Source organism: Rhinolophus sinicus, chromosome 3 (genome assembly GCF_057876585.1).
Source record: "Rhinolophus sinicus isolate RSI-liver-muscle chromosome 3, RSI-T2T, whole genome shotgun sequence".
Lineage (NCBI taxonomy): Eukaryota > Metazoa > Chordata > Mammalia > Chiroptera > Rhinolophidae > Rhinolophus > Rhinolophus sinicus.
The window spans coordinates 143,164,042-143,188,536 of NC_142503.1; the positions used below are offsets into that span (position 1 = coordinate 143,164,042).

General features: G+C 36.0%; 2 protein-coding genes across 3 annotated transcripts in view; one reads left to right on the forward strand and one right to left on the reverse strand.

Moving 5' to 3' along the window:
- Nucleotides 1–1,176: 1,176 nt before the first annotated feature.
- SLC24A5 (solute carrier family 24 member 5) lies at nucleotides 1,177–23,755 on the forward strand. The gene is made up of 9 exons (XM_019730700.3): nucleotides 1,177–1,345; nucleotides 2,120–2,299; nucleotides 16,027–16,110; nucleotides 16,210–16,313; nucleotides 16,659–16,759; nucleotides 18,297–18,580; nucleotides 20,624–20,830; nucleotides 22,728–22,829; nucleotides 23,325–23,755. Exons 1-9 carry the CDS (start codon nucleotides 1,225–1,227, stop codon nucleotides 23,645–23,647), a joined length of 1,506 nt encoding a protein of 501 aa, XP_019586259.2. The 5' UTR covers nucleotides 1,177–1,224; the 3' UTR covers nucleotides 23,648–23,755.
- The window catches only part of MYEF2 (myelin expression factor 2), a 38,296-nt gene continuing 30,197 nt past the window's right edge, over nucleotides 16,397–24,495 (reverse strand). For both annotated transcript variants that reach the window (XM_019730698.3, XM_019730699.3), the window contains one exon: nucleotides 16,397–24,380. In XM_019730698.3, coding sequence (XP_019586257.1) covers nucleotides 24,217–24,380 — 164 coding nt within the window. In that variant the 3' untranslated portion in view covers nucleotides 16,397–24,216. The remainder of the gene's footprint in view (nucleotides 24,381–24,495) is intronic.

The window sequence follows — 24,495 nt, forward strand, 5'->3', positions numbered from 1 at the left end:
CACAAAAACCCAGTTTTTAAATCTTAAACTTAGCAAGTCTATGCTTTTTCTTTAAAGCAAAGGAACCATGAGAGTTGCCAAACTACAGAATTCCTTTAAGGCCAGAAAGTTCTATCTCAATCAAGAGTACTACTAATAGTGACGATGGTGATGATGATGATGATGGTACAGATCAATGATAGAGAGAAAACATTGACCATGTGGCAGAGGCTGTTCTAAGCAGATTACATGCATTCATTTATATAATCCTCACAACCCGGATAGAGGTGGTATTATAACATTCCCATTGTATAGATAGTGGAACTGAGGAACATTGAAGTTAAATAACTTGCCCAAGATCACATATCTAATAAATATAGCAATGCTAGGACTCAAACCACGTGGTATGGCTCCAGACCCTGCGGTATTAGCCACATGTTGTAATAGTGCCACAACTTCTTAACATCCTGGCAAGCCCAGTAAACGCTAGGGCAGGGAAGATAGTGGTCTATATTTAAACACTCTCTGCCTTGTCAGATTTGCATTTTAGATTACAACCTCTGGCAGAGGGCACAGCTAATCAATGATCAAAGACCATCCACCCCTTCTCCTTAATAGTTCTTCAAGCTGTCGATTCCTCCCCATCCCCATTGCCACTCTTTGGTTCAAGCCACCATCATTCCTCCACTAGATTATTGCAGTAGCCTCCTAAGTGACCTGTTTGCCTCTAGCCCCAATTGCAGATGAAGATGAAAAGCCAAAACAGAAACTTAAAAGAGTGCCGAGCAAGCCAAAATCTACCCACACCAGCTCCCAACAATTTCTAGAAGCAAAAGCTGGAGAGAGAAAGGTGTAAGCAGTTGCTAAACTCAGCTCTAGAGCGACAAATCTAGAGAATGTCTTACAAATCCAGAGAAGGACAAAAGCAGAGCCAGCATGAAGACGAGAATTAAAACTACTCCAAATATTGAGGCCTCCTGGATCTACCCTCAGGGACTGTGGGCCAGGGAGCAGCTGCAGACAAGGTTTGCCTGCTCTCCTCCCCACCTCCTCCAGCCTCCCTGGGGCCTGGGACTCCTGATGAGAGGAGCTGACTGGCTCCAAGCGCCCTCCCTCCTGCTCAGGCCCTGCTGAAATATGCCCTGGGCAAGCCATTGGACAGGAAGGAGACTCCTCACATGATCCGGCTTAATCCTCATTTCCTCCCTTCCAGAAGCTGTATGCCGCAGTAAGCGTGAAGCAGAAATGCAGCCAAAAGGGGGCCCACGGTGGGCGAGAAGGGCCCTGCTTCTCGGCATCCTCTGGGCTACTGCACCCCTGCCTCCCCCAGCTGCCTCCCTGCCCCAGCTTCTCCCAAGGGCCACAGGTAGGTGGACACTGGGGGCAGCTCCCCCTGCTGCTACTGCCACATATGGGTGAAGGGACAGAGAGAGAAATTTTCACTTGACTCACTGTTGCTTATGCTTCCTGCTGTATTTGCTCTGATTTTTAGCATTTGGAAGGATGCGAAACACTTTTAATCCCTCAAATAAGTTCTCAAAGATAGTTTCAAAATAATTCACAGACATCATGAAGCATGAGGGCCTCCAGTTTTTATTGTTGGAGACTACATCGTGAAGAAAATTTTCTTTCACCCTAGAAATTCTCTCTACCAACAGTGGGTGATTCTTTTCAGGCTGTGGACAACTTAGGCTCTGAAATGGGAAAATAAAATCGACAGATATTAGAAATCTTTATAATCAGAGATATAGTTTCTGCTTGAAGGGGAAGAGAGGTTCAGTATTCCTTTAGAAACGAAGCAGACGAGGAAGAATGATTTCATGATTTCCTCTTTTGAATTCGTCCACTATCATCAGCTTATTTCATTAAAACACCTCTTTTTGGTCCCAAAGACTATATATATATATATATATATATATAGATATATATATATCTATATATATATCTATATATATATATATATATATATATATATATATAGTATCTACAACTATTTAAAAGTGCTTTATGCATTTTCACCAGGGTTCTTAAAATTCCACCCAGAAATCCCACACTTAAGTTTTCTTAAGCAATTTCTCTTTGTGGGCTTGGAATTGTGACTCCAACATCCTTCAAACATGCACCTCCTTTTCCTTACCAGGAAATAGCACCCAGTGTGTTATTTCTCCATCATCGGAGTTTCCTGAAGGGTTTTTCACAAAACAGGAGCGCGCAGATGGAGGCATCGTAATCTACTTCCTAATTATCCTTTACATGTTCATGGCCGTGTCTATTGTCTGTGACGAGTACTTCCTACCCTCCTTGGAAATCATCAGTGAATGTAAGTGGCTGGAAATCTCCCCTGCAACCTTCCAGAATTGTTGTGCCTCTCACCTATATGTCTGTCTTTGAAATAGCTCTCTCTGAAATTCTGTCCATTTCAATTGGTTGCAGAATTCGGCTGTTAGAAATTAAGCTCAGTTACTGGTGTCTGAAAATAAGATCTACCAGTGCAAGCCCATTAGTTCTAACCCTTCAGTCATGGACGTTGTACAGAATTCTGAGCATAGACCTTTCACTGGAGCCCGGGTCCCTAAAATCAGGATATAAGTGATGTTTTATTCCATATAAGCAAAAATGCCAGCATTTCCAGTCTTTGTCTGTCTGTTACTTAGTTAGCTAAATTATTTGAGCATTCTCACTTCAGAGAAGGTCAAAGTTAAGGGTTAGGTTATCTGCTGCACAGAAACAGCATTCCCCCACCCCACCTGCCACACACACACACACACACACACACACACACACACACACACACACACAGCTAGCATTTCTTCACAGAGGGAAAGAGCACGGAACATAAACTCTCCTTTTCCCATAGCCCTATCGCCAGGCCCGCTGAAATGCAAATCAGGTTTTTCCTCTCTCGTTCACAGTATCCTTAGGACCTAAAACAAAACCCAACAATAGTGGTGGCACACAGATATATTTGTTTAATGAAAAAACTTATAGAAGAGGCCAGCATAAGTTCATTATAATTATGATTTAACTTAAGTAGATGTAAATATATACATTTTTACATTGACATTATGTTTCACATTGATATTCTTTAATAGAGATTAAATTAACGTAGTATTTTTACTTCAATTGATGAAATACAAGAAAAATACAAGAAAACAGTCAAAATCACCTACATTTCCATCACCCAGAGAACCCCATAGCTATTATTTAATGTATTTCCTTTCAGTCTTTTGGATCTTGCTATAGATATAGCTTGATGTCTTTTCTTTTTTATCATATAATATTTTATTGTGCACATTTTCCCATACTGTTAAGTACTCTTCAAAAACATGATTTTTAGATGTAGCATGATAGGTTGTGATTGTATAAATGATTTTAGCTCCTAAAACTGTTTTTTTATACAGGTTAGGCACAGAGTAGAAATTTATAGTTTTTAAAATACTAATCTCATTAGGATTTGTTTTTAAATTTTCTGTTCTGAATGTTATGCTACTACTTGTATAAAATCTTTGCAAACTTCTCTGATCATTTCCTAATAAATATGCAGAGCTGTGCATATTTTAAGCTTCATCTTATACATTGCCAAAAGCATTTCACAAAGGGTGTGCTAGCTTAAACCTCCAGAATGTGTGGTAGCTTTCATGCCAGAAAACCATGGATAACAATATTTCAAATGTCTTTAATTGCTTTAAAATGGAACTTAATTCTATAAAACTTGCATTTATCTAATTTGTGAGGTTGAACATTTTATATGTTATTGAAATTTGTGGTTTTGCTTTTGTGTTTTATTGTCCAGATTTTAATAAGGGGAATATTTGTGTTTTTGTTATTGATTGCTAAGATTTTTTTTAAAGATAAGGATATTAATTCTATTTCTAATATAACTTTTATATCATATGCTTTTTCATGGTTTGTCATTTGCTTTTGTATTTTGTGCATTTATTACATTAAAATTTACACATTTTCAGTAGATTTATAGATAGTTTTATGATTCTCCTTTTGGTTCTATACTCAGATTTTTTTTATCCCTAAGTCAGAATAATTGTCATATTTTCTTTTATTTATAGTGCTTTTTTTACATTTGTTTCTTTCCCTAAGAATTTGTTTTGCTATAGAATGCTATTTTTTTTCTGAAAGTTGATCAATTTTCATATACTGTATTCATATATATATATGTATTCACATATGTATATGTGTATATATATATAGGTATAGATATATGAATACAGTATATGAAAACTGATATATACATGTATAACATATATATGTATATCTTTGATATGAAAACACATATATATGTATATCTTTCTATACTCTCAACTCTGTTGTAGTAATCTTTTTGTTCATCCTTGTGGCAGTACTATACTTTTAATTAGAAAAATTAAATAGCTCAAGTTAATTGCATAAAGCTAAAAAATTTAAAATTCAAGGTGCTATATCCCACCTAGAATCTTTGTCTTTCTGGAAAAAACAATCACTTTAAAAATTTTTGCTTTCACATTTCCAAATGTGAATTTGACTGAAATTCAGTGAAGTGAATTTCACTTGACTGAAAGAATAAATCCATCAAGAATTTTGCTTATAAAAAATTATCTTGGGAGTTGTAAATAAATAACTTTTCTAGCCTTACAGAAAGAAGCTACTACATTGAAGTTTAGATTGCTACTACTTCAAAAGAATCTTCATTAAGTGACTTCATAGGATATCTATAATAATCACTCCCACCATGCCACTTGTGGAATTAATTACTTTGAAACATCAACAACATGCATTTCTCAAGTGCATTGCTCTTTGCTCTGAAATAGAATGCAGTAGCTATGATGGATGTGTGACTGATGGATGCCATATCATTGCCAATTCTTCTTCAGCTGCTAATAATTAACTCTGGTCTTCAGTATTGACAATACTGGCAACAAAATGAGATAGAAATAGTGATAGCTCAATTCATTTTTAAATGCCTATAAATTAACTCTGTCATTTCTCTTTTCAAGGTCTAACATGTTCTCAACCAAATTAGGACATCAGCAATAAAAAACAATCTCCCTGGAATTTATTTACATCCACAGAAAAGTCTGCAAATGCTTTACATTTCTCCATAGTTCTTTGATGGTCATGGAGTTACAATAGTTCCACCCATTTTGTCACCTGATAAATATTATCCTCAAAACAGCTTACAGAAGCATTGCACAATGCATTGGAATGTTATTGCTTATTTGTTAGTTATCATAAAACAATTATAGAAGACTGAACATGGTTCTAAATTAAATATATATGGTTTCATTCAGTCTTCACAAAAAACCTACAAAGTAGGGACTATTAGATTGGTTTTACTGATGAGAAAAACTAAGGCTGAGAGGCTATGTAATTTCTCAAGACTACACAGTCAGTACGTGGGATAGCCCTAGTCTCTCTAATGCCAAAACCCAAGCATGTTCTCAATTTCTATACCATATAATTTTGAACATCCTTGTTTGAGATTTGATGTTGTAATATGGTTGTTTCAGAAATACTGTCCTATTTGAACAATCTTAAAAGATGTTTTCTTCCCAAAGGCACTGAAAATTTTGATCAAAAAAACAAACAAACAAAAAGAAACCAAAAACCCGTTGTAACTATGGAGAAAGTATGCTACAAAATAAAAAGAATCTACTTCAAAACACCAGTTTAGACTTTTGGCAACCTATTGAGGGTAGTAAACTAATGTTATAAATATTTATGCATAATTATTCAACTCTGAGGTCTATACATTTTGTCGAAGATGTACATGGGATCATAGCATAGCATTGCGGAAGCAAATCAAGTATGATGCAATGACTTTCTGGGGGTACATGTTCTGAATCCCAACCTAGAATATGGTGGAGAAATGGCAGGCTCCTGGCCCACCCCAGCCCCATCACCACCTCCTCAAATTACCAGCAGTGGTTTGTTGGGTCAGCAGAAGGGTCTTCAGCAAGGTGAAAACTGGAAGAGGCTCAGAACTAGAATGTCTGTGCAGGCGATGGAGGAGGTGGAGGGCAGAGCCTCTTGCTGACACCCTGGCTGGACCCCAGCTCAGGCAAGTGTGTGCTCTTCCTCAGTCTATAGCTATATGTACGTTTTGTGGGTCTGGCAATTTCCCCTAGAGCTGCCACAGCTGAGGCTTCCAGCAAGGATCTTTCCCTTCTTGTTCTACTTAGGATCATAAGTCACACAACCTCTCCTCCCCCGACCCCTGACAGTGGAAAAAGCAAGCACATCCCCCTATTAGACAACCTGAGACATTGTGCTGTCATCTTAACTGTGTAGAATCAATATGAGAAAATGCTGTTGCTATACCCGCTTCCTCTAATCTTTTTTTATCCATTTAGGTTCTATAGGGACAGAGGCTAATGATGTTTCTTCGAACACAGAGGGCTAAAGTGAAATGAATACATATTATAGAGGGAATAAAAAATCATACTCTAGCTGCCCAGGGCATTTTACTTTTGGAGATAAGACCTGGTTTCCATGTGGGAAACAGGTTGGGGATTCAGGGGAAGGGGTTAAAAGATGTCATCAGAGGGAGAATATTATCTGAGACAAGTTAGAGCTAAGGGAGCTAGAGAAACAGGGTAAGGAAAAGAACAACCTGTGGAGAATTCCCTCATTCCCACCAGTTGTGCTACTCTAGACCTGTCCTTGAGTGGATACTCTGAGTGATTTTGTCTGTGTGAAGTTTGGGCAGGGGAGCAATCCAAATGAAAACCAGGAAGAAACGGTCTCTGTGGTCTCTGGTCATTCATGTAAGCCTGACTTAAGAAACTTGGTCTAAAATTCTCATGCTTAGCTTGTGAAGTTAGTCACATTACCTTGTACTCATATCTGGTATCATTTGCTTGGGGCTTTTTCCACTTTGGTAGACATCTCTATGACATGCTTGCTGAATGGTCTATGACAATGCCAAGCATCCTTGGAGGTGCTGGAGGAGGAGAATGCCATTGTAGGCTATAGTGCCATATATTATAAGGAGATGGTTGAAAGTGTCCACCCTGGAGCCTGACACAAGTTCAGATCCTGACTTCACCATTAACTAGATGTGACTTTGGGCAAAGTGCTGAATGTCTCTGCAAGAGCTATCTCAGCTGTGCAGCAAGAGGAACTAGAGCTCTCAGCTCACAGAGCTGTGTGCCATGTACATGAGGAAATACAACTGCTTACACAAGGACCTAGCACACAGGAAACATTCACTAAAGGTTCATTATTACATCAGAACAGACTATAAAGATTAGAATGCTTTATTCAGGAAAGATGAAAGTGAAAAAGGTCACAGTAAATATAAATAGGTTTGGGGGCACACACCAAATCTAGAGCACATCTGCCAGAGCTTGAAAACCAAGTTTACAGCAAGTAAAAGCAAGTACTACTTCACAAGGTAGGAAGTAAGCTTATGAAACTCATTCTGTTATTTAATCCATGTAGCAACTTTAAATAATACCTTAAATATTTCTGGTATATTCTGTTTAGAATTCCTTACATTTATTTTATATTAAAACCCACACCTTTTTATTCCATCTTTAGCAATCTTCTATTGTTTAAAAAGTGGCATCTTTAAAGTATATTTAATTTAAATATAAATTAATATTATATAAATTAAAGATACAGTATAAATCATATTAACTTATAGTCTAAATAGGACTATTATCTCAGTTCATTTTTAGAAACACAAAAGTTCAGTATAAAGCCAAAACAAATCCCGTTTACATATTCTTTTGGTATGTAATGGGCATCTCCTAGTTATTTGACCACAGTTCTGAGCAGCTTTTTTTTACCTTTTTCCAAGCTATGTACACACAAAACTGAGAACCCCTTAAGACTGATCACTTTATATAGCCCAAAGTCCACAACAAGCTAGCTATGAAACTTTTCTTTTTAAATGTTACACTAATATACTATTCAGTGAGAAGTTCTAATCCTTCCCATGCTGATCTTTTGAGGTATAACACGTCTTCACGGAGAATAATTAATAAGGTATGGAGAAACATAAAGAAAATACTTTTTTATTTAAAAATTATTTTTATTCACTCTGCTTTGAACTAATATTTGCCCATGCTCTACTTTATGTTTCAGAAATAGACAATAAGAAAGAAATGTAAATTTTAATTCTAGGTAGATTTGGTTCTAAACTGATAAAATTGAAAGGGGGTTGAATAATTCTGTGAGTATGGCATTTGGACAGCCTACAGTTGCAGGGACTGTTTGATTCTTAATCCTCATGAAATTTACAGAGGCAAAGCCTTTCCAAAGAACAAAGAACCTAAGAATAGTGCTTCTTCCCTGCCACACAGGCACTTATCCTCCTCTTAAAAGCATCTTTGTTTTCCTTTTCTCTCTGATCTAAATTGTAGTCCCCTGGGATTGAGTCTAAATCTATCCCAGGTGTATGGATCTAAATAAGTATCAAGTCATCTGGATATTACCAAGATGGTGTTGCAAAAATAGGCAATAATAATAATAATAATAACAGTAATAATTAATCTCTTCACTGTACCTACATGGATAACTGAAAGAGCAGCTTTTTGAAGTCAAAAAGATCCAGGTGCCCATTCCATTTCTACAATTACTACCTATGTGACCTTGGGCAAATTATGGAGTCCAAACTCAGGTAATTGTGAGGTTTGGAGATAAAATGTCTTGTACATGCTTTATATGCTAGGCTTAAGGCAGGTGGAAATTCATCGTAAAATTATAGCTGTTAGGGGATTGGGAGAGTCCTTCTTTTTCAGTGGAACCATCAGGCATGTGAAAGCATTATACAGGGTTTCAGGATTTATTCCATTATAGCTTAGACAAAATATGAGGTGATAACTATAAAGTACTCAAAATATTTTTATTTATTGTTAAAAACCTCACAGAGCATATATATGCAGTTGTACACCAAGAGGCAGGCATTTATTCCAACGACACTAACTTTGCTCAAAATATTTCTAGAAATATATTTGAAATTAATGTCAGAATGAGTTTTGCAAATCAAAAAACTTTAGTTTGCTGTCACAATTCATTTTGGACCTTAAATAAAATTACTCACCATGACCACACACTCTAGTCACTAGAGTTGGGTCTGAATGATTTTTGATTGCTTCCAAAAGTCAAATCCATTCACAAAATATGAAAATTTGTTACCGAGGACTTTTTTAAATTGTGCCAGAGATCCAAGATGGCAGAGTAGATAAATAATGTGCCTGCTTCCTTCCATGAACAAATTAAAATTACAAATAAATTATAGAACAATCAACCTGGAGAACCATCTGAAGTCTGGCTGAACAGAAGTTTTGTAAGTAAGGATATAAATAAGAAGCCACATTGAGATGCGTAGGAGGGGCAGAGGTGTCAAACTGGCTAACCTCAAACCTCTGTGTGGCGGTGGAGAACCTGGAAGAATATTGGCCACGGAGGTTCCCCAACCCCACACTGGCCTGCCCAGCGCAAAGTACTGGTGCCGGGAAGAGGAGGCCCCACAAACCTGGCTGTGAAACACAGTGGGGATTCCAACCATCCAAGTGCGAGGGAAGGCTGTGGGAAACCCAGACGTCCTTTTATATGGCCTACACACAGACTCACTCGCTTAAGGCACTCACCTTGGTCTCCAACGGAGGGGCTGTGACTCGAAGGGTGTCGGGGACATATGGAGGGAAGACTGAGTTGTGTGGCAGATAAGAACTGGAGAACAGTCGCCATTTTCCCTGTGTGGGGTCCTCCAAGCAGCCGGCAGACAAGCACCATCTTTAATGTATTGAGCCCGCCTCCACAGGGCCAAATCTGAATCTGATTGGTCTGGTGAGCTCTGCTGCTCCGTTCTGCTGACTCATTTAGACCCAGCCCTACCCGACTTCCCCAATGCCGGAGGCACTTTCTCCAAAAACAGCCAGCTCTACCATATTGCACTCTTTCTTGGAAAACTATAAGAGTCTGACAGGTGCCACACGGGCAGAAACTGGCCTTGGTGTGCTCGGAGACTTTTGCTGAATAGCTTCCGGCTCAGCACTGGAAACACACCAGAATTCATATTAACCTGGTAACCACACTCTTCCCACTCTACTGACTTCCTGAGCTCCTGCCTCACTCAACTTTCATATCACATGAGGCATTATCAGTGGCTGAACCTTGAGGTAACTGGAAGGTGGCAGCAGGCCTCAGGGTGTCCTGGTTTTCTGCAGAGCTACCCCAGGCCCGGTATTGGTGGCAGATGTCCTCGGTTTGCAACATGGCCTCTCCCACGCACCTCCAGGGTTAGCACAGGCAGCAAACAACCGTGGATTGCTTTGTAGCTCTTACAAGGTATTCCCTGGCTGGTCACAGGCAGTGGGTGACCTGGGCCTGCATTGGAGCCCCTCCCAAGAGGTCCCAAAACCAACAAGCTAACTTGGAGTTATCTTTAGACCACAACAGAGTACTGCCCAATTAGCCCCACGAGCAGCACACCCAAAGGGCAGTTGCAACAGGCACCAGAGCCCACTGGGGCGAATCCCACTCAGTGAGACAAAGTCCCCGCACAACAGACTGAGCCTATCAGCCTGAGGGTCAATCACACCTACTGACAATAGCAATCAAGGCTCAACTATAACAGCAGGGCACACAAGGGACACTCCTGAAACATCCGGTGCAGGTGACCATGGAGACTGTGCCATTGGGCCCCACAGGGTTCCTACTACATAAGGCCACCTGGCCAAGAATGGGAGATATAGGAGATCTAATACTTAGAAACAAACACCGAGAGGCAACAAAGAAATATGTTCCAAATGAAAGAATAGGGGAAAATTCCAGAAAAGAACCAAACAAAATAAAGGCAAGCAACCTACCACAGACAGAATTCAAAACAATGGTTATAAGGATGCTCAAGGAACTTAGTGAGAACTTCACCAGAGAGACAGCAAGCATTAAAAAAAAAAAAGATAGAAATCATTATAAAGAACCAATTAGAAGTGAAGTATACAATAACTGAAATGAAGAATGCACTAGAATGAATCACCAGCAGACTAGATGAAGCAGAGGATGGAATCAGTGATTTGGAAGACAAAGTAGCAGAAAACACCCAATTGGAACAGCAAAAAGAAAAAAAAAAGAATTAAAAAAATTGAGGGTCTTGTAAGAGACCTCTGGGGACAACATCAAGCATAACATTTGCATAATGGGGTACCAGAAAGAGAAGAGAGAAAGCAAGGGATTTTGCATCTTTATGAAGATATAATGACTGAAAACTTTCCTAGCCTGGCAAAGGAAATAGACATACAAGTCCAGGAAGTGCAGAGAGTCCCAAACAAGATGAACCCAAACAGGCCCACACCAAGACACATTATAATTAGAATGGCAAAGGTTATAAAGACAAAGAGAGTCCTAAAAGCAGCAAGAAAGTCCTTTAGTAACTTATAAGGGAGCTACCATAAGATTGTCAGCTGATTTCTTAACAGAAACTTTGCAGGCCAGAATGGATTGGCAGGAAATATTCCTGCCAAGGACCTACAACCAAGATTACTCCATCCAGCAAAGTTATCATTTAGAATCAAAAGATAGACAAAGAGCTTACCAGGAAAGAAAAAGCTAAAGAAGCTCATTATCACCAAACCAGTATTACAAGGAATGTTAGAGAGATTTCTTTAAGATGGAAAAAAAATTAAAATTATGAATGCCAATAGCTATACTTTCAATGTAAATGAATTAACTGCTCCACTCAAAAGACATAGGAGGGCTGAATGGATAAGAAAACAAAACCCTTACATATGCTGCCTACAAGAGACTCATTTCAGATTGAAAGACACACAGAGACAAAAAGTAAAGGGATGGAAAAGGTATTTTATGAAAATGGAAGTGAAAAAACAAAAAAGCTGGGCTTGCATACTTATACCAGACAAAATAAACTTTAAAACGAAGGCTATAATAAAAGACAAAGAAAACAAAAGACAAAGAAGGACCCAGTACTCCCACTTCTGGGTATTTATCAGAAGAAACCCAAATACTACTTCAAGGAGACGTGTGCATCCATATGTTCATTGCAGCATTATTTACAATGGCCAAGATGTGGAGACAGCCTGGGTGTCTGCCGATGAAAGAATGGATGAAGAGGAGGTGGTACATACATACAATGGAATGTTGCTTGGCCATGGATGGAAATGGGTTCTTGCCATCTGTGGCGGACTGATGAACCTGGACGGTTCATTGTGCTAATTGGAGTGTCAGACAGAGAAAGACAGATGCTATGTGATTTCACTTCTATGTGAAATCTAAACAACAAAATAAACAAAACAGAAACAAATTCATAGATACAGAGAACATTTTGATGGTTGTCTGATAGGAGGGTGGTTGGGGGTGAGTGCAAAAGGGGAAGGGATTAAAAAGTACAAATTTGTTATTACACAATAGTCATGGGGTTGTAGGGTACAGCATAAGGAATATAGTCAATAATATTGTAATAACCGTATGGTGTCACACTGGTACTATATTTATCAGGGTGATAGATGAAAGGGGTTTGGGGGCAGTGTGGAAAATGTGAAGGGAATAAGAAATACAAATGGATAGTTACAAAATAGTCATGGTTGTAAAGCAAAGCATAGGGAATATAGTAAATAATATGGAAATAATTATATTTAGTGCCAGGTGAGTGCTGGACTAGTCAGGGGGATCATTTCTTAAACTATATAAATGTCTACCCACTGTGCTATACACATAAAATTAATATAAAATAATATTGAATGTCAACTGTAATTGAAGATTTTTAAAAAGGGTGTAAATGTGAAGGGGAATAAGAGGTCCAAATTTCCAGGTAGAAAACAAATAAGTCACGGGGATGTAATGTACAGCATGGGGAATATAGTCAATAGCATTGTGATAATGTGGTACAGTGTCAAATGGTTGCTGGACTTATTATGATCACTTCCTTAGGTATATAAATGTTGAATAACTACAGTGTACTGAAACTAATATAATATTGTATGTTAGCTATATTTTTAATAAAAATCTTTAAAAAAAATAAAAGAATAAAATTGTGCCCGAGGATATCAAATTACACATAGCCTATTGTAACTCTATTAAAATGTTCATTGTGAAAAGGACTGGAAATACATTAAAATGATAGCAGTGGTTAAAATACGAGTATAAGTGACTCTTTCCCTTTATTCTCCCCTCCATCTTCTAAATTTTCAATAATGTAGGATTTTCGAAAATTATAATAAAAGGAAATTATTTAACATGACAAGTGGTAGAGTCTTAAGGCACAGAGTTCATACTCTACATTTTGAGTAAAATTGATAATTGTGTAGCCCACCCCTCCATTTTACAGGTGGCAAAATACATGCCTTTTCTGAAAGGCTTGTCTAAAGTCTCACATTAAAGTATTGGCAGGGCCAGAATCCAGGTATTCATTTTAATTTAAAATTCTTCCTACTATGTTACATTTCCAGAAGTGGATTTTCAAAAACTGTTATAAATTTTCCAGCATGGCATCCTAGAACTTAAGAAAAAATCTGATGAGGCTTAGTAATCAGTTCATTTTCATCAAGTTGCACTTTATAGAAACAATGTAATTGATATCTAAACTTACAAAGCAAACTCACCTTGAACATTTCTACTATATCCTGAAAGAAGTGTGATTATTCCTTTAGAGTAATAAAGAGGAAAGAAAGTAATAGCTCTGGGGGATAAAAACCCGAACAATTTATCTTTAATAATAAACTACGGCAGAGAGAAATGCTGCCCAAAGGTCAGAGAAGACAAACCAATCTATTCTAAAGTTCAGAGGTATAAACCATTTTACAAAATATGCTTAGAACCTTAAGATATAACTTGTTAAAATATCCTTGAAGTTTTACACATCCATCGACACAGGTTTTTTCCTTTCATAACTCAATTAGAGCCCCTTGAATAGCAGAAAGCTTTACTGTTACTGCCTTTTGATAGTGAAAGTTTTCAAAAGGGCCACCTATTTTCCTAACTTGAAACAACCCAATAGATCAACGCTTCAGAATCAATTTCTCTAATGAAGCATTCTTCAGCTATCATTAAATGAAGATTGGTCATTCACTTCAGTTACACCAAATTTGAACATTTATTTCAATATAAAGCATTTTGTTCGTCTTAAATTTCCTCTACATGTTATCTAGCCTTCTTTTGATTTGAGAATTCATAATATACAATATTACTAAATTTACATATTCTCTAGAATAAGCTGGAAAACTTTTAAAGTATTCCTGACTCCCAGTAATTATTTTTCTCCAAGGAATGAAATGAGGGCAGTTATATGCCAGTGCCACAAGGCAGGGAAGAAAATAACTCAATCACCCAGCATTTTATAATTGGCCCGCCTAAGTGTCACTCTTATATTGGCCTTCTATGGTGAAATTGAAATAGCTCTGGACTTAGAACCAATATACTTGAGGTTTATGTCCTAACTCCTCACATTTAAGAGCCTTATAATCACGTCACTTTGAGTTACTTAACTTCGTGGACCTGTTTATCTGTAATACACATCACATACATAAATTATATAAAAATTATATAATTATATATTATATATTCCCCCACATGGCTGGTGCCTGGGATGGGGAGATTCAAAATTTGGGGGATGAAACAGCAGAGGTTCCTCAGGTATCTCTATTTCTATATAGGCTCTTCATGTCTTTCCAGTATGATAGTTTCAAGGTAGGCAGACTTTTTATGTGGTGGCAAATGTCCCTAGAGAGAGAATATGAAGACATTTTTGTCACCTTTTATGTCCTAGCCTTGCAAATATTATGGCTCTGCCATACTGTTTTCATCAAAACAATAGTCCAAAGGCTCACCTAGGTCCACGAGGAGACATAAACTTCACCCCTCCCTTTTTTTTGATAGGGAATGGAGATTCTGGAAAACCACATGGGCAGAGATACTACAGCCGTTTTGTTAAAATACAATCTGCCACCCCCACGCCTCCCTCCCATCCCCCCAAAAATCAGTAGTCAAAGGCACATGTCCCAGCATAGTAGAACATTAGGTGGACCTCAGAGTGAGAAACATTTAATGGTTCCCAGAGGCAAGAGTAAGGAAATAATGGCAGGTGACAGTACAGCAAACACACCAGAATTTGAGGGTCCCGGGAAGACTGAGGTGCTAAGAATCAATAGGTATAGTAAACAATAAACATCAACAAAGGATTGCTATGAAGATCCTTGGAAACCTGAATTTTAGTCCTAACTTTGTGACCTAGGTTAAATAACACCCAGTGTGCTACTTCTACATGCTATTTTTCAGTCTACCAGCAAAGCTTTGTTGGGGATTTCTGATGCAACTTTGTCTCAGCCTTTCCAAAGCAAGGTAGTTTCAACATGACTGTCTTTCCTTCCCATAGTAGGTCCTTAGCTCTGTAATTGTAGGAGACGTTTAAGACACTCATCCCATCGATGACTGAGGATAATGGACGTGCATGCTTAGAAATCTGGGGGATACGAACTATTTGAGTAGTAGTATTTTCTTCTATTTCCTAATCTAGAGCAGTTTTAATGGTTCCATGTTTTAAATCAATAGACTGTAATTATACAATAGTCAATTTTATCTTGTTTTTAGTTAATTTCCTCTCATTTGTATTTAGACAAGGTTAAAATTGCCAATTTGTGATTACATGCAATTCAGTTTCATTTATAGATTTTAAAAACTACCAATAGATTAGGACTCTGGAATTATCTCAATTTTTCTCAGCTCCTATTGGAGAATTGTTGATAGTGTCGTTTTTAAAGTCATGCTGTTGCTACATACCTACAAGCCCTACAGCTAGAAAGGAATCTTCTGGGTCCCAAAAGATGCCTTATCTTGGCACTCAGAACGGAGTTGCAGCATAGTTTCAACATTCTTCTGGCCTTACCTCCCTTTCTAGTCATTAAAGTAATGAAGTCATAAAGAAAACAAGACACTAGATTCCTCCATTTCTTAACCTACAGGTTTTACTTTTCCAGTTGAAGTCAGTATTTAGTGATTTTCTGTGAAGCTAATAGCCTTGAACATCTATTGTTTTTAGTTATAAACACTCATTTGTCACTTTATCAGGCATAACATAATTTCATTTCTCCTCAGCCCTTGGACTATCTCAGGATGTTGCCGGTGCGACTTTTATGGCAGCCGGTAGTTCAGCTCCTGAATTAGTTACTGCATTCCTAGGTAAATATTGTTCCTTATATGTATTCTTTTTGCTAACTCAATGTGGTTTTTTTTATCTATTTCAAGTCAACACTAACTGACCCACTCTCTTGCTCATAGGTGTATTTATCACAAAGGGAGATGTTGGCATTAGCACCATTCTTGGATCTGCAATTTATAATCTCCTTGGCATCTGTGCAGCATGCGGCTTGCTATCTAACGTGGTAAGAAAACTTTTATTCAATAAAATTTATTGTCTTGACAAATTATAAGAACTGTTTATAGTCTAGAATAAACAAGACACTAGTAATGTGTTCAATCAAATTTATTAGTAAGTAGAAAACCAACATGTATTCAATTTTAAGTTAACCCACAAATAGCTCTTGTTCAATTTTATGAAAATCAGAGGTTTAGAAACAATTTTCCTTAAAATTCCTTTTTGTCTAAGCAATATGCAAAAGATAACATTCAGCTACATATATATATATACAAACAATTTTAGTATTACACTAAGCATGTACTTGAAGTTACAGTATAATGGAAACAGTAAATTAACTATCCTTTTACAGGTTTCAACGCTATCCTGTTGGCCCCTATTCAGAGACTGTGCGGCATATGCGATTAGTGTAGCGGCAGTTCTTGGCATAATATTTGATAACCAAGTTTACTGGTAAGCTTGAAACAATTATTAGTCCTATGTAAAACACAATACGATTTTATTAAGTTCTGATGGTTTAGCAACTTTTTTTTCAGAAATGTTATTTCAGTCACTTCTCAATTATCTGCCAGTTCTGCACTATTTTCCAGTGGGTCTGAGCTGAAGTTCCTCATCAGAATTGCTGGTTGGGTTCTTTTCCCTTCTTTGTAATTTATTTTTAATCAAGTCAGTCTCTCTCTTTTTTTTTTTTTTTTTTTGTCTCACTAATCTGGATAATACCATCCTTCCTTCTCCCCAGTGACTGACCAGAAAGTCTCCCAACTTTTGTTATCCATTAAAAACAGTTGGCTTTTTCATCTGTTGGGTTATTGTTCACCTGCCTCAGTTATAAGTGGTCACGGTCATAAGACTGGAGAGAGGATAATGGAGGAAGTAAACAAAGTCCCTTTAAATTCCTCCAACTTTCTCTCTGATGTTCATTTAGCAAGAGGAACTACAGTCTTCTCTTCCCCTAAGAATCAACAATGTTTAGGTTTGAATGTTAAAAACTGTTTGCTTTGTAATCTCCCTGTGCTTTGTTGCTCCAAGTGAAGAAAAAATGGAATGACTTAGTGGACAGATAACATTTCAGCTAGTATGTACCAGGTCTCTATTAGGTGTTTATCACTATGCTAGGAATCATAAGGGATAAAGAAATGTAAAACACACAGCCACACAGGTTGTGCCCTACTGTAACATTTAGCTACAAATATACAAATAGACAGAAGCTGTCTATAAGAGGACAATGACTTTCAGAGTATCCCTCCAAGAGGGAAATCAAGAACTCTGTGCTCTCAGCTGTAGCAGAGATTCACTAGCTATCAAAGGTTAATGCAAGGTTCAAATATGATGGTATTAACTAATCACAGTTCTTTAAATAGGAAACCAGAGTATAGGAAAATAGTTCTCAGTGCCTAAGGAATAATTTTATTTTGGGGAATATCACATTTTCAATTCTTGTGAATTCAGTTTCATTAAATCAAAAAATATCTGTATAGCAACGTGAAAAGCCCCAAAGCTTAACATATTCTGCATATTTTACACAAAATTTCTACACCAGAAAATCTGAATAGACACAGTTGAAATGAACTAACAGATGCTATATTCTCTTATAATTATTATGTATTTTGGGGAATGTATTCTGCCAATGAACTGAGATGAAGAATGCCCATCACTATCCATTAGTTTCATTTTAATTTTGAAAATCTACAATTACTTTCAAAACATTTTTTATGCCTACCCTTTGGAAGAAAATCTATAAATGAAGACAATGAGTTTACAATCCTTGGATTTTCTGAGATACAGAAAGGACAATGTCGACCTTTCATCAATAAATTTATAATAATGCTGCAACCAAATCCACACATATCTACGAAACCAAAATATATCTAGAAATGTTCAATTTTTCTATTGGTGCATTAAAAAATTAAGCAGATACTACCCCAAAGCTATTAACTCTCAAATAATTTTCATTTTTAATTAAAAAAACACAAATTTCTTTAATTTATAGGTATGAAGGAACTTTACTACTTTTGATATACGGATTGTATATTGTGGTGCTGTGTTTTGACGTTAAAATTAACCAATATATTATAAAGAAATGCAGTCCTTGCTGTATCCGTCTTGCCAAAGCTATGGAAGAGAGAAGTGAACAACAGCCACTGGTAGAATGGGAAGACGAGGGTCAACCATTCATCCGTCGGCAATCCAGAACTGACAGTGGAATATTTCAGGAAGATTCTGGCTACTCTCAGCTTTCTATAAGTTTACATGGTCTTAATCAAAGTCCTGAAGGTAATAATCATCTCCTGCCCATTATTAAGTCTATCACCAGTGCAACTTAATCTCTTTTCAATTCAGCAAGTACTACATACTTATTATGTAAAAGACATTGTGGAGATTCACAGATAATGAAGAAGAGGACGTCTATATCCTTAAGAAGCTTCTATTACCGTAGGGGGGAAAAAAGCTAAAATATAAAGGTTTAAGTACTTAGATAAATAAAGACAACTGTGTTTCCTAAATAGGATAGATTATATAAACTTTGATGATGAAGGTTAGATAGGAAAGATTCTCAGAGAAGAGAGAATTTAAAGTGAGCCTTGTAGAATTGGTGAGATTTTAACTGATGACCTGATTTATAACCACTAAGTAACAGCTACTGAAGTCTTTACTAGGTAAATGATAATCAAATAAGATGAGCAAAAGTCCTGTTTAAGTACTAGCATCACTGAGCATAGAATGTGCACAGTGAAGAAGCAGAGGAAAATTCGGTGGGGGAAAAGGAATAGCATAAGAAGAGACTTAAATACTGTGTAACAGTCTTACAGGTTTGTGAGCAGGGAAATTATTAGAATTGAAATATGAGATATCAGACATGGAGTTCTGCAAGAGGCTACTAAAATAGCTGATGTGTTTAATAGACGCCTAGACAGGGTGAAGGCAGTGGGAATGAAAGACAACAGATGTGAGACAATGAATGCAGACATAGCATCACCAAGACTAGGCAATTAAAGAACTATACGGGGCTAGAAAAAGGAGCAGAGACAATTCTAAAGCTTTGATCACAAATGACTAAGAAAATGGGAACACCGCTTACAAAAAACTAGGAACTTAGGAAAAAGAGCTGGTGTGGAGAAAATGAAAAAAGGAAACAGATGAATTTTAAACATGTCATTGGAAGCAGTAGCAAAACATTTAGGTAAATTTGTTTAGTAGAAAGTCGAATTCAGCTATGTCCAGAAATATAAATTTATGGGTTATTTCTATAAATTAGTTATATAAAACAGATTCTAAATTTAGTATATTAGGAAGGAAATTTACTCTAATTTACTACCCCAAAAAATTAAACCATGACTTTTCTCCTTCTTACAAAAATTATAGTTTCTAGTCTTTCAGATGCACGGGGTATACATCTCTAAGTTGAATTTTATAACAAGAAACTCCAAAGACTCAGTCCAAAATTTATTACACTAAAATTATATCTAGTATTATTTAATGGCTCCTCGGCTGAGACTTGGGAAATTTTTTGAGTTATTTTACTAGCATTAGTTGTAATGTGATTTGATCAAATATATAGATACATTATTTTGTGAATGCACACCAATTTTACAGTGAATTCCCATTTTTATCCACTATTATTGTCTTTCACTAACTTCATGAAACAAATTGAATAAAGGAACACACTCAAGTTTTATAAATTACATTGTATAGTCTACACTAGCTTCTATTTTAAGGTTCTTTCCAAGAATTGTGAATTCTGAATTTAGTAATAAAAAAAATGAAATAAGCCTCCCCAAAATTACTTACAATGAGAATTAGAATGGTATACTCAACTAAATAAAAATCTAATTTATTAGACTATAATCTAATTATTTTATAATCCCTAAATATGAATTATCTAACATACAGGGCAGACTAGCAGCACCATCAACGTTGGGAAGTGGAGACGACCAGTGTAGCTAAGGTAGAAACCAGATTAATCCCGTAAGCAAAAAAAATTTAACTAAAGATCATCCACATTGTAGAAAATCAAGAGATGCCCAACTAAAACTTCATAAACATTACCTCGAACATATTTAGCGAATGACCCAAGACATTTTGATGGATTTAAGGCCCCAAATCAAGAAACGCTGAGTATCACACTTTGTACTCTCTGCCCTAAAGTCTCAATAGGTTCTTTTTGCCAGCAGTATCAGTGATGAGGTTTTCAAATGTTTTAAATAGCCTCTTAAAAACTGATACAGCTAATTTATTTCAATATAGCTTTCTAAATGGACTTTTCTAACTTAATTGGCCATTTGAGAAAACTCAAAATAGTTTCCTTTTCCTCAACAGATCCACCAAGTGTTTTCAACATGCCTGAAGCAGATTTAAAAAGAATTTTTTGGGTACTATCCCTTCCTATTATTACATTACTTTTTCTAACCACACCAGATTGCAGAAGAAAGTTTTGGAAAAATTATTTTATGATAACATTTTTCATGTCAGCATTATGGATATCTGCATTTACATATATGCTGGTTTGGATGGTCACAATAACTGGTATGTATCTTAAGTACAAGAGCACAATTTAAAAAGAAAATAATCAGTTTCATATAAGAACAAACCATATAGTATATTCACTAAAGATAGTCTACCTAAGGAGCAAATTTCTTTTTCAGCAAGGAGTATAAAGACTGGTGCTATTTACAAAAAAAAAAAAAAAATTAATACACCAATCATTCAGGTTTTGAGTTGCGTATTACATATCAGCTATGTTCTCACAATTATACAGCCCAGGCGTACAAGTCAAGGGATTATCTTATAAATGAAATCAAATTCACAGTATGTCTTTCTATTATGCTAATAATTAAATCACATTGCATGGGGTCCATAATATACTCTTTACATTGAATTCAATTTCATAATAAAAAATAGCAAAATGCCAGTATTTTGGGAAAATGATGTGTGCTCACTTCTTAACTGGATTACCACTATTTTGCTTTTTAATATGGCAATACAAACACACTATGAAATGAATAAAAAGGATATAAAACAAAGTTTCACTTTAGGTTTTCATAATTAAGATTTAACTGTTACAGCTTGGCCATAATCAGCTTTAGTCCCCCAGAACTCCTAGTCCAGAAGGAAAAACTGACTATAAACATAAAACAAAAAATTCTGGAATTTCTCCCCAAAGGTTAACCTGAATGGACTTCTATCAGAGGTGAGCAAACTACCACCTGTGTGCTCAAATCACTGGGGTTCCTGTTTTTGCTAATCAGGCCCATTCATTTACATATTATCTTACGGATGTTTTCACACTATATTAGTAGAACTGAATAACTGCAACAGAGACCATATAGCCTGGAAAGCCTAAAATAATTACCATCTGGCCCTATACAAAAAAAGTTGCTGACCTCTAATTTTTCTCAAATTAATATGTAACTTAAGATAGTATGCTAGCAAAAAGCAGAATATCTTTTTTTTTTTTTTTTTAATGAGGAAGATGAAAAAGTCCAATTGGCTTGCATAGTAAATCTCTCCAAACTTTCTCAGCTATAACATATTTGACATTAGGAAAACAGGAAAAGAGTAAAATCAAGTAATATATCACAGAACAGCCCCCAAGATGGTATATATTAGTGTTATTTATGTACATATGAAATCTGGGCAATGAGTAACCAAAATTAACAACCAATTACAATTCTAATATCAATATATAAACATGCAATAAAAAGCTACTTAGAGTTTTTTTAACTGACATTTTAAGAAAGGAAGAAAGAATTCTAAAGCAAGTTTTCAATTACATTAAAAGAGCAGTTACATGTACTTTCATTAAACTTCCCTGATTCTATTTCCTAGAATGAATACATTTCTGAAAAATGTTGAACTGACATCAAATTTAACAGAAGCATTAATAAACTGGGACTATAATGTTAGAAAGACTCAAAAAGAACCTATTTTCTTTTCCTCAGATTTATGGTGCTTTTCCCAAAGAAAACACTAAATTAACATACATCATGGAAGGAGGACTTTAAAAAAGGATACCATGTTAACACATTTACAGTTTAAAAATAGCTATAAATAATTTGCTTAACACTGACCACTTTAAGAAAATGCTTTTAAAAAGAAAGAGAAAATGGCCAATCTCATTAGCATATGTTAAGCAACAGCCTTGCTGATGTAACAGTGCATTCAAAACTTCTGTAAGCATACCAGGTAGGGGAATTACTCCTTGGCAGAATTTTGCCTATTAAATGTCTGTCATTAAAAATCTGTCCTACCCATGTTATTCAATTTACCAATCTTATTCAAATATTTTGCTAGCTAAAATCTAAGTAAGTACATATTAGTTCTAAAATGTAAATGTGCCTATTTTCTTTTTGTTTGGGAAGGAAATATCTGCAAAGAATGGTTCATGAATATAAGATTTGTAACTTATCTATGCTTATTACAGGGGAAACATTAGAAATTCCAGATACAGTAATGGGCCTTACTTTATTAGCAGCAGGAACAAGCATACCAGACACAATTGCAAGTGTGCTGGTTGCAAGAAAAGGTAAGAATTAGGTCCCTCAAGCTGTAATGCCCATTCTTCAAGCCTGGCTGAAATTCACTAAGCAAAGTTACCTTTAAAAATATTTATTTCCTCAGTAACTTACTTTGAAGGAAAAAAATGAGTAACTCAAGAGGAATGATTTACTATTTAATAGCAAATTTCACTAAATCTAATTCACCAAATAATATTCATCTGAAATGTGCATTAAATTGTAATTAAACATGTTAAATTAGAATGAAAAGCAACAAGTAATCTACATACCTTACTGAAAAATGGTTTAATAAATAATTATTACATAAATAAATGTTAATACTTTAAATACTAACCTCCCAAAAGTAAAAAATACGAATAGTAATAAGATTTATGCTCTAATACAACAATTTTCCAAAACCAACCAACAAAAAAAGTATCCAGTGCTTTTTTGATGAAGCTCATTAATGAAACACAGCATTGGTATGCACATTTTAACAATATGCTTTTTTTCCTTTTTTGCAGGCAAGGGCGATATGGCTATGTCTAACATCGTGGGATCCAATGTGTGTGATATGCTGTGCCTAGGTGTTCCATGGTTTATTAAGACTGCATTTATAAATACATCAGCTCCTGTAGAAGTGAACAGTAGAGGACTAACTTACACAACCGTCTCTCTGAACATTTCAATTATTTTTCTTTTTTTGGCAGTTCACTTCAATGGCTGGAAACTAGACAGAAAGTTGGGAGTAGTCTGCCTATTATTATACTTGGGACTTGCCACATTATCAGTTCTATACGAACTGGGAATTATTGGAAATAATAAAATAAGGGGCTGTGGAGATTAACATTAATTGTGTTATGTGGAAAATATGAATGACTGGGAGGGATAGAGAAGGAAAACTCCATTTCATTTAAGCCAAATAAAAAACATCCTGAACTTTTAGACTCTAAAACTTACTTACAGTAATTCCTTATCACCAAAGAAAAGCAAATTTAAAATCAACAAAATCACATCCTAATTTATCTGAGTCCTTTCTTTTCAAGGACAATTACATATATGAAATAGAAATTCTGAAAAAACCACCTGTTTTACCTTACAATAAGTTGATAAAAGCTGGAGAAACTTCAACAAATTCCACTATGTAGTACTGAAAATAACAAGGAAATGGCTTATTTCGTTAAAAACAGTATAACCATTCATTTAAACTGAATGACCAGACTTGCTGTCTTTAAAACCCAAACTTGAGATTAACAAAAATCACAGTATATTTAACACTATACTGTTAAAAGCTGGTGGGAGTTTTAAAAGTTCATTTTTAACAGCTTTTGTTAAGCATACAGTATTACTTAAAAATGACTTTCACTAGGAGATTCAGCAAAACAGATGTAAGAATGTTCCAACCGTGGTTTGAAATTATGCATTACGATCCAAGCGAACATCAATTTCTCTGCCACTGATTTTTATGCCATTCATTATTCTGCAGGCTTTTTCAGCTGATTCTGGGGAGTCAAATCTGACTGTTCCACAGCCTTTTGACTTTCCATTCTCCATTTTTATTTCTGCAAACATTACATGGCCTATAAAAGAGAAATTATATAATTACTAGTCAGTTTAAAAGGTTCCATATTTGACTACACAGGTTTGAAATTTCTTACAGCCAATAAGTGGTAAGTAACTTGATTAGAAACAACA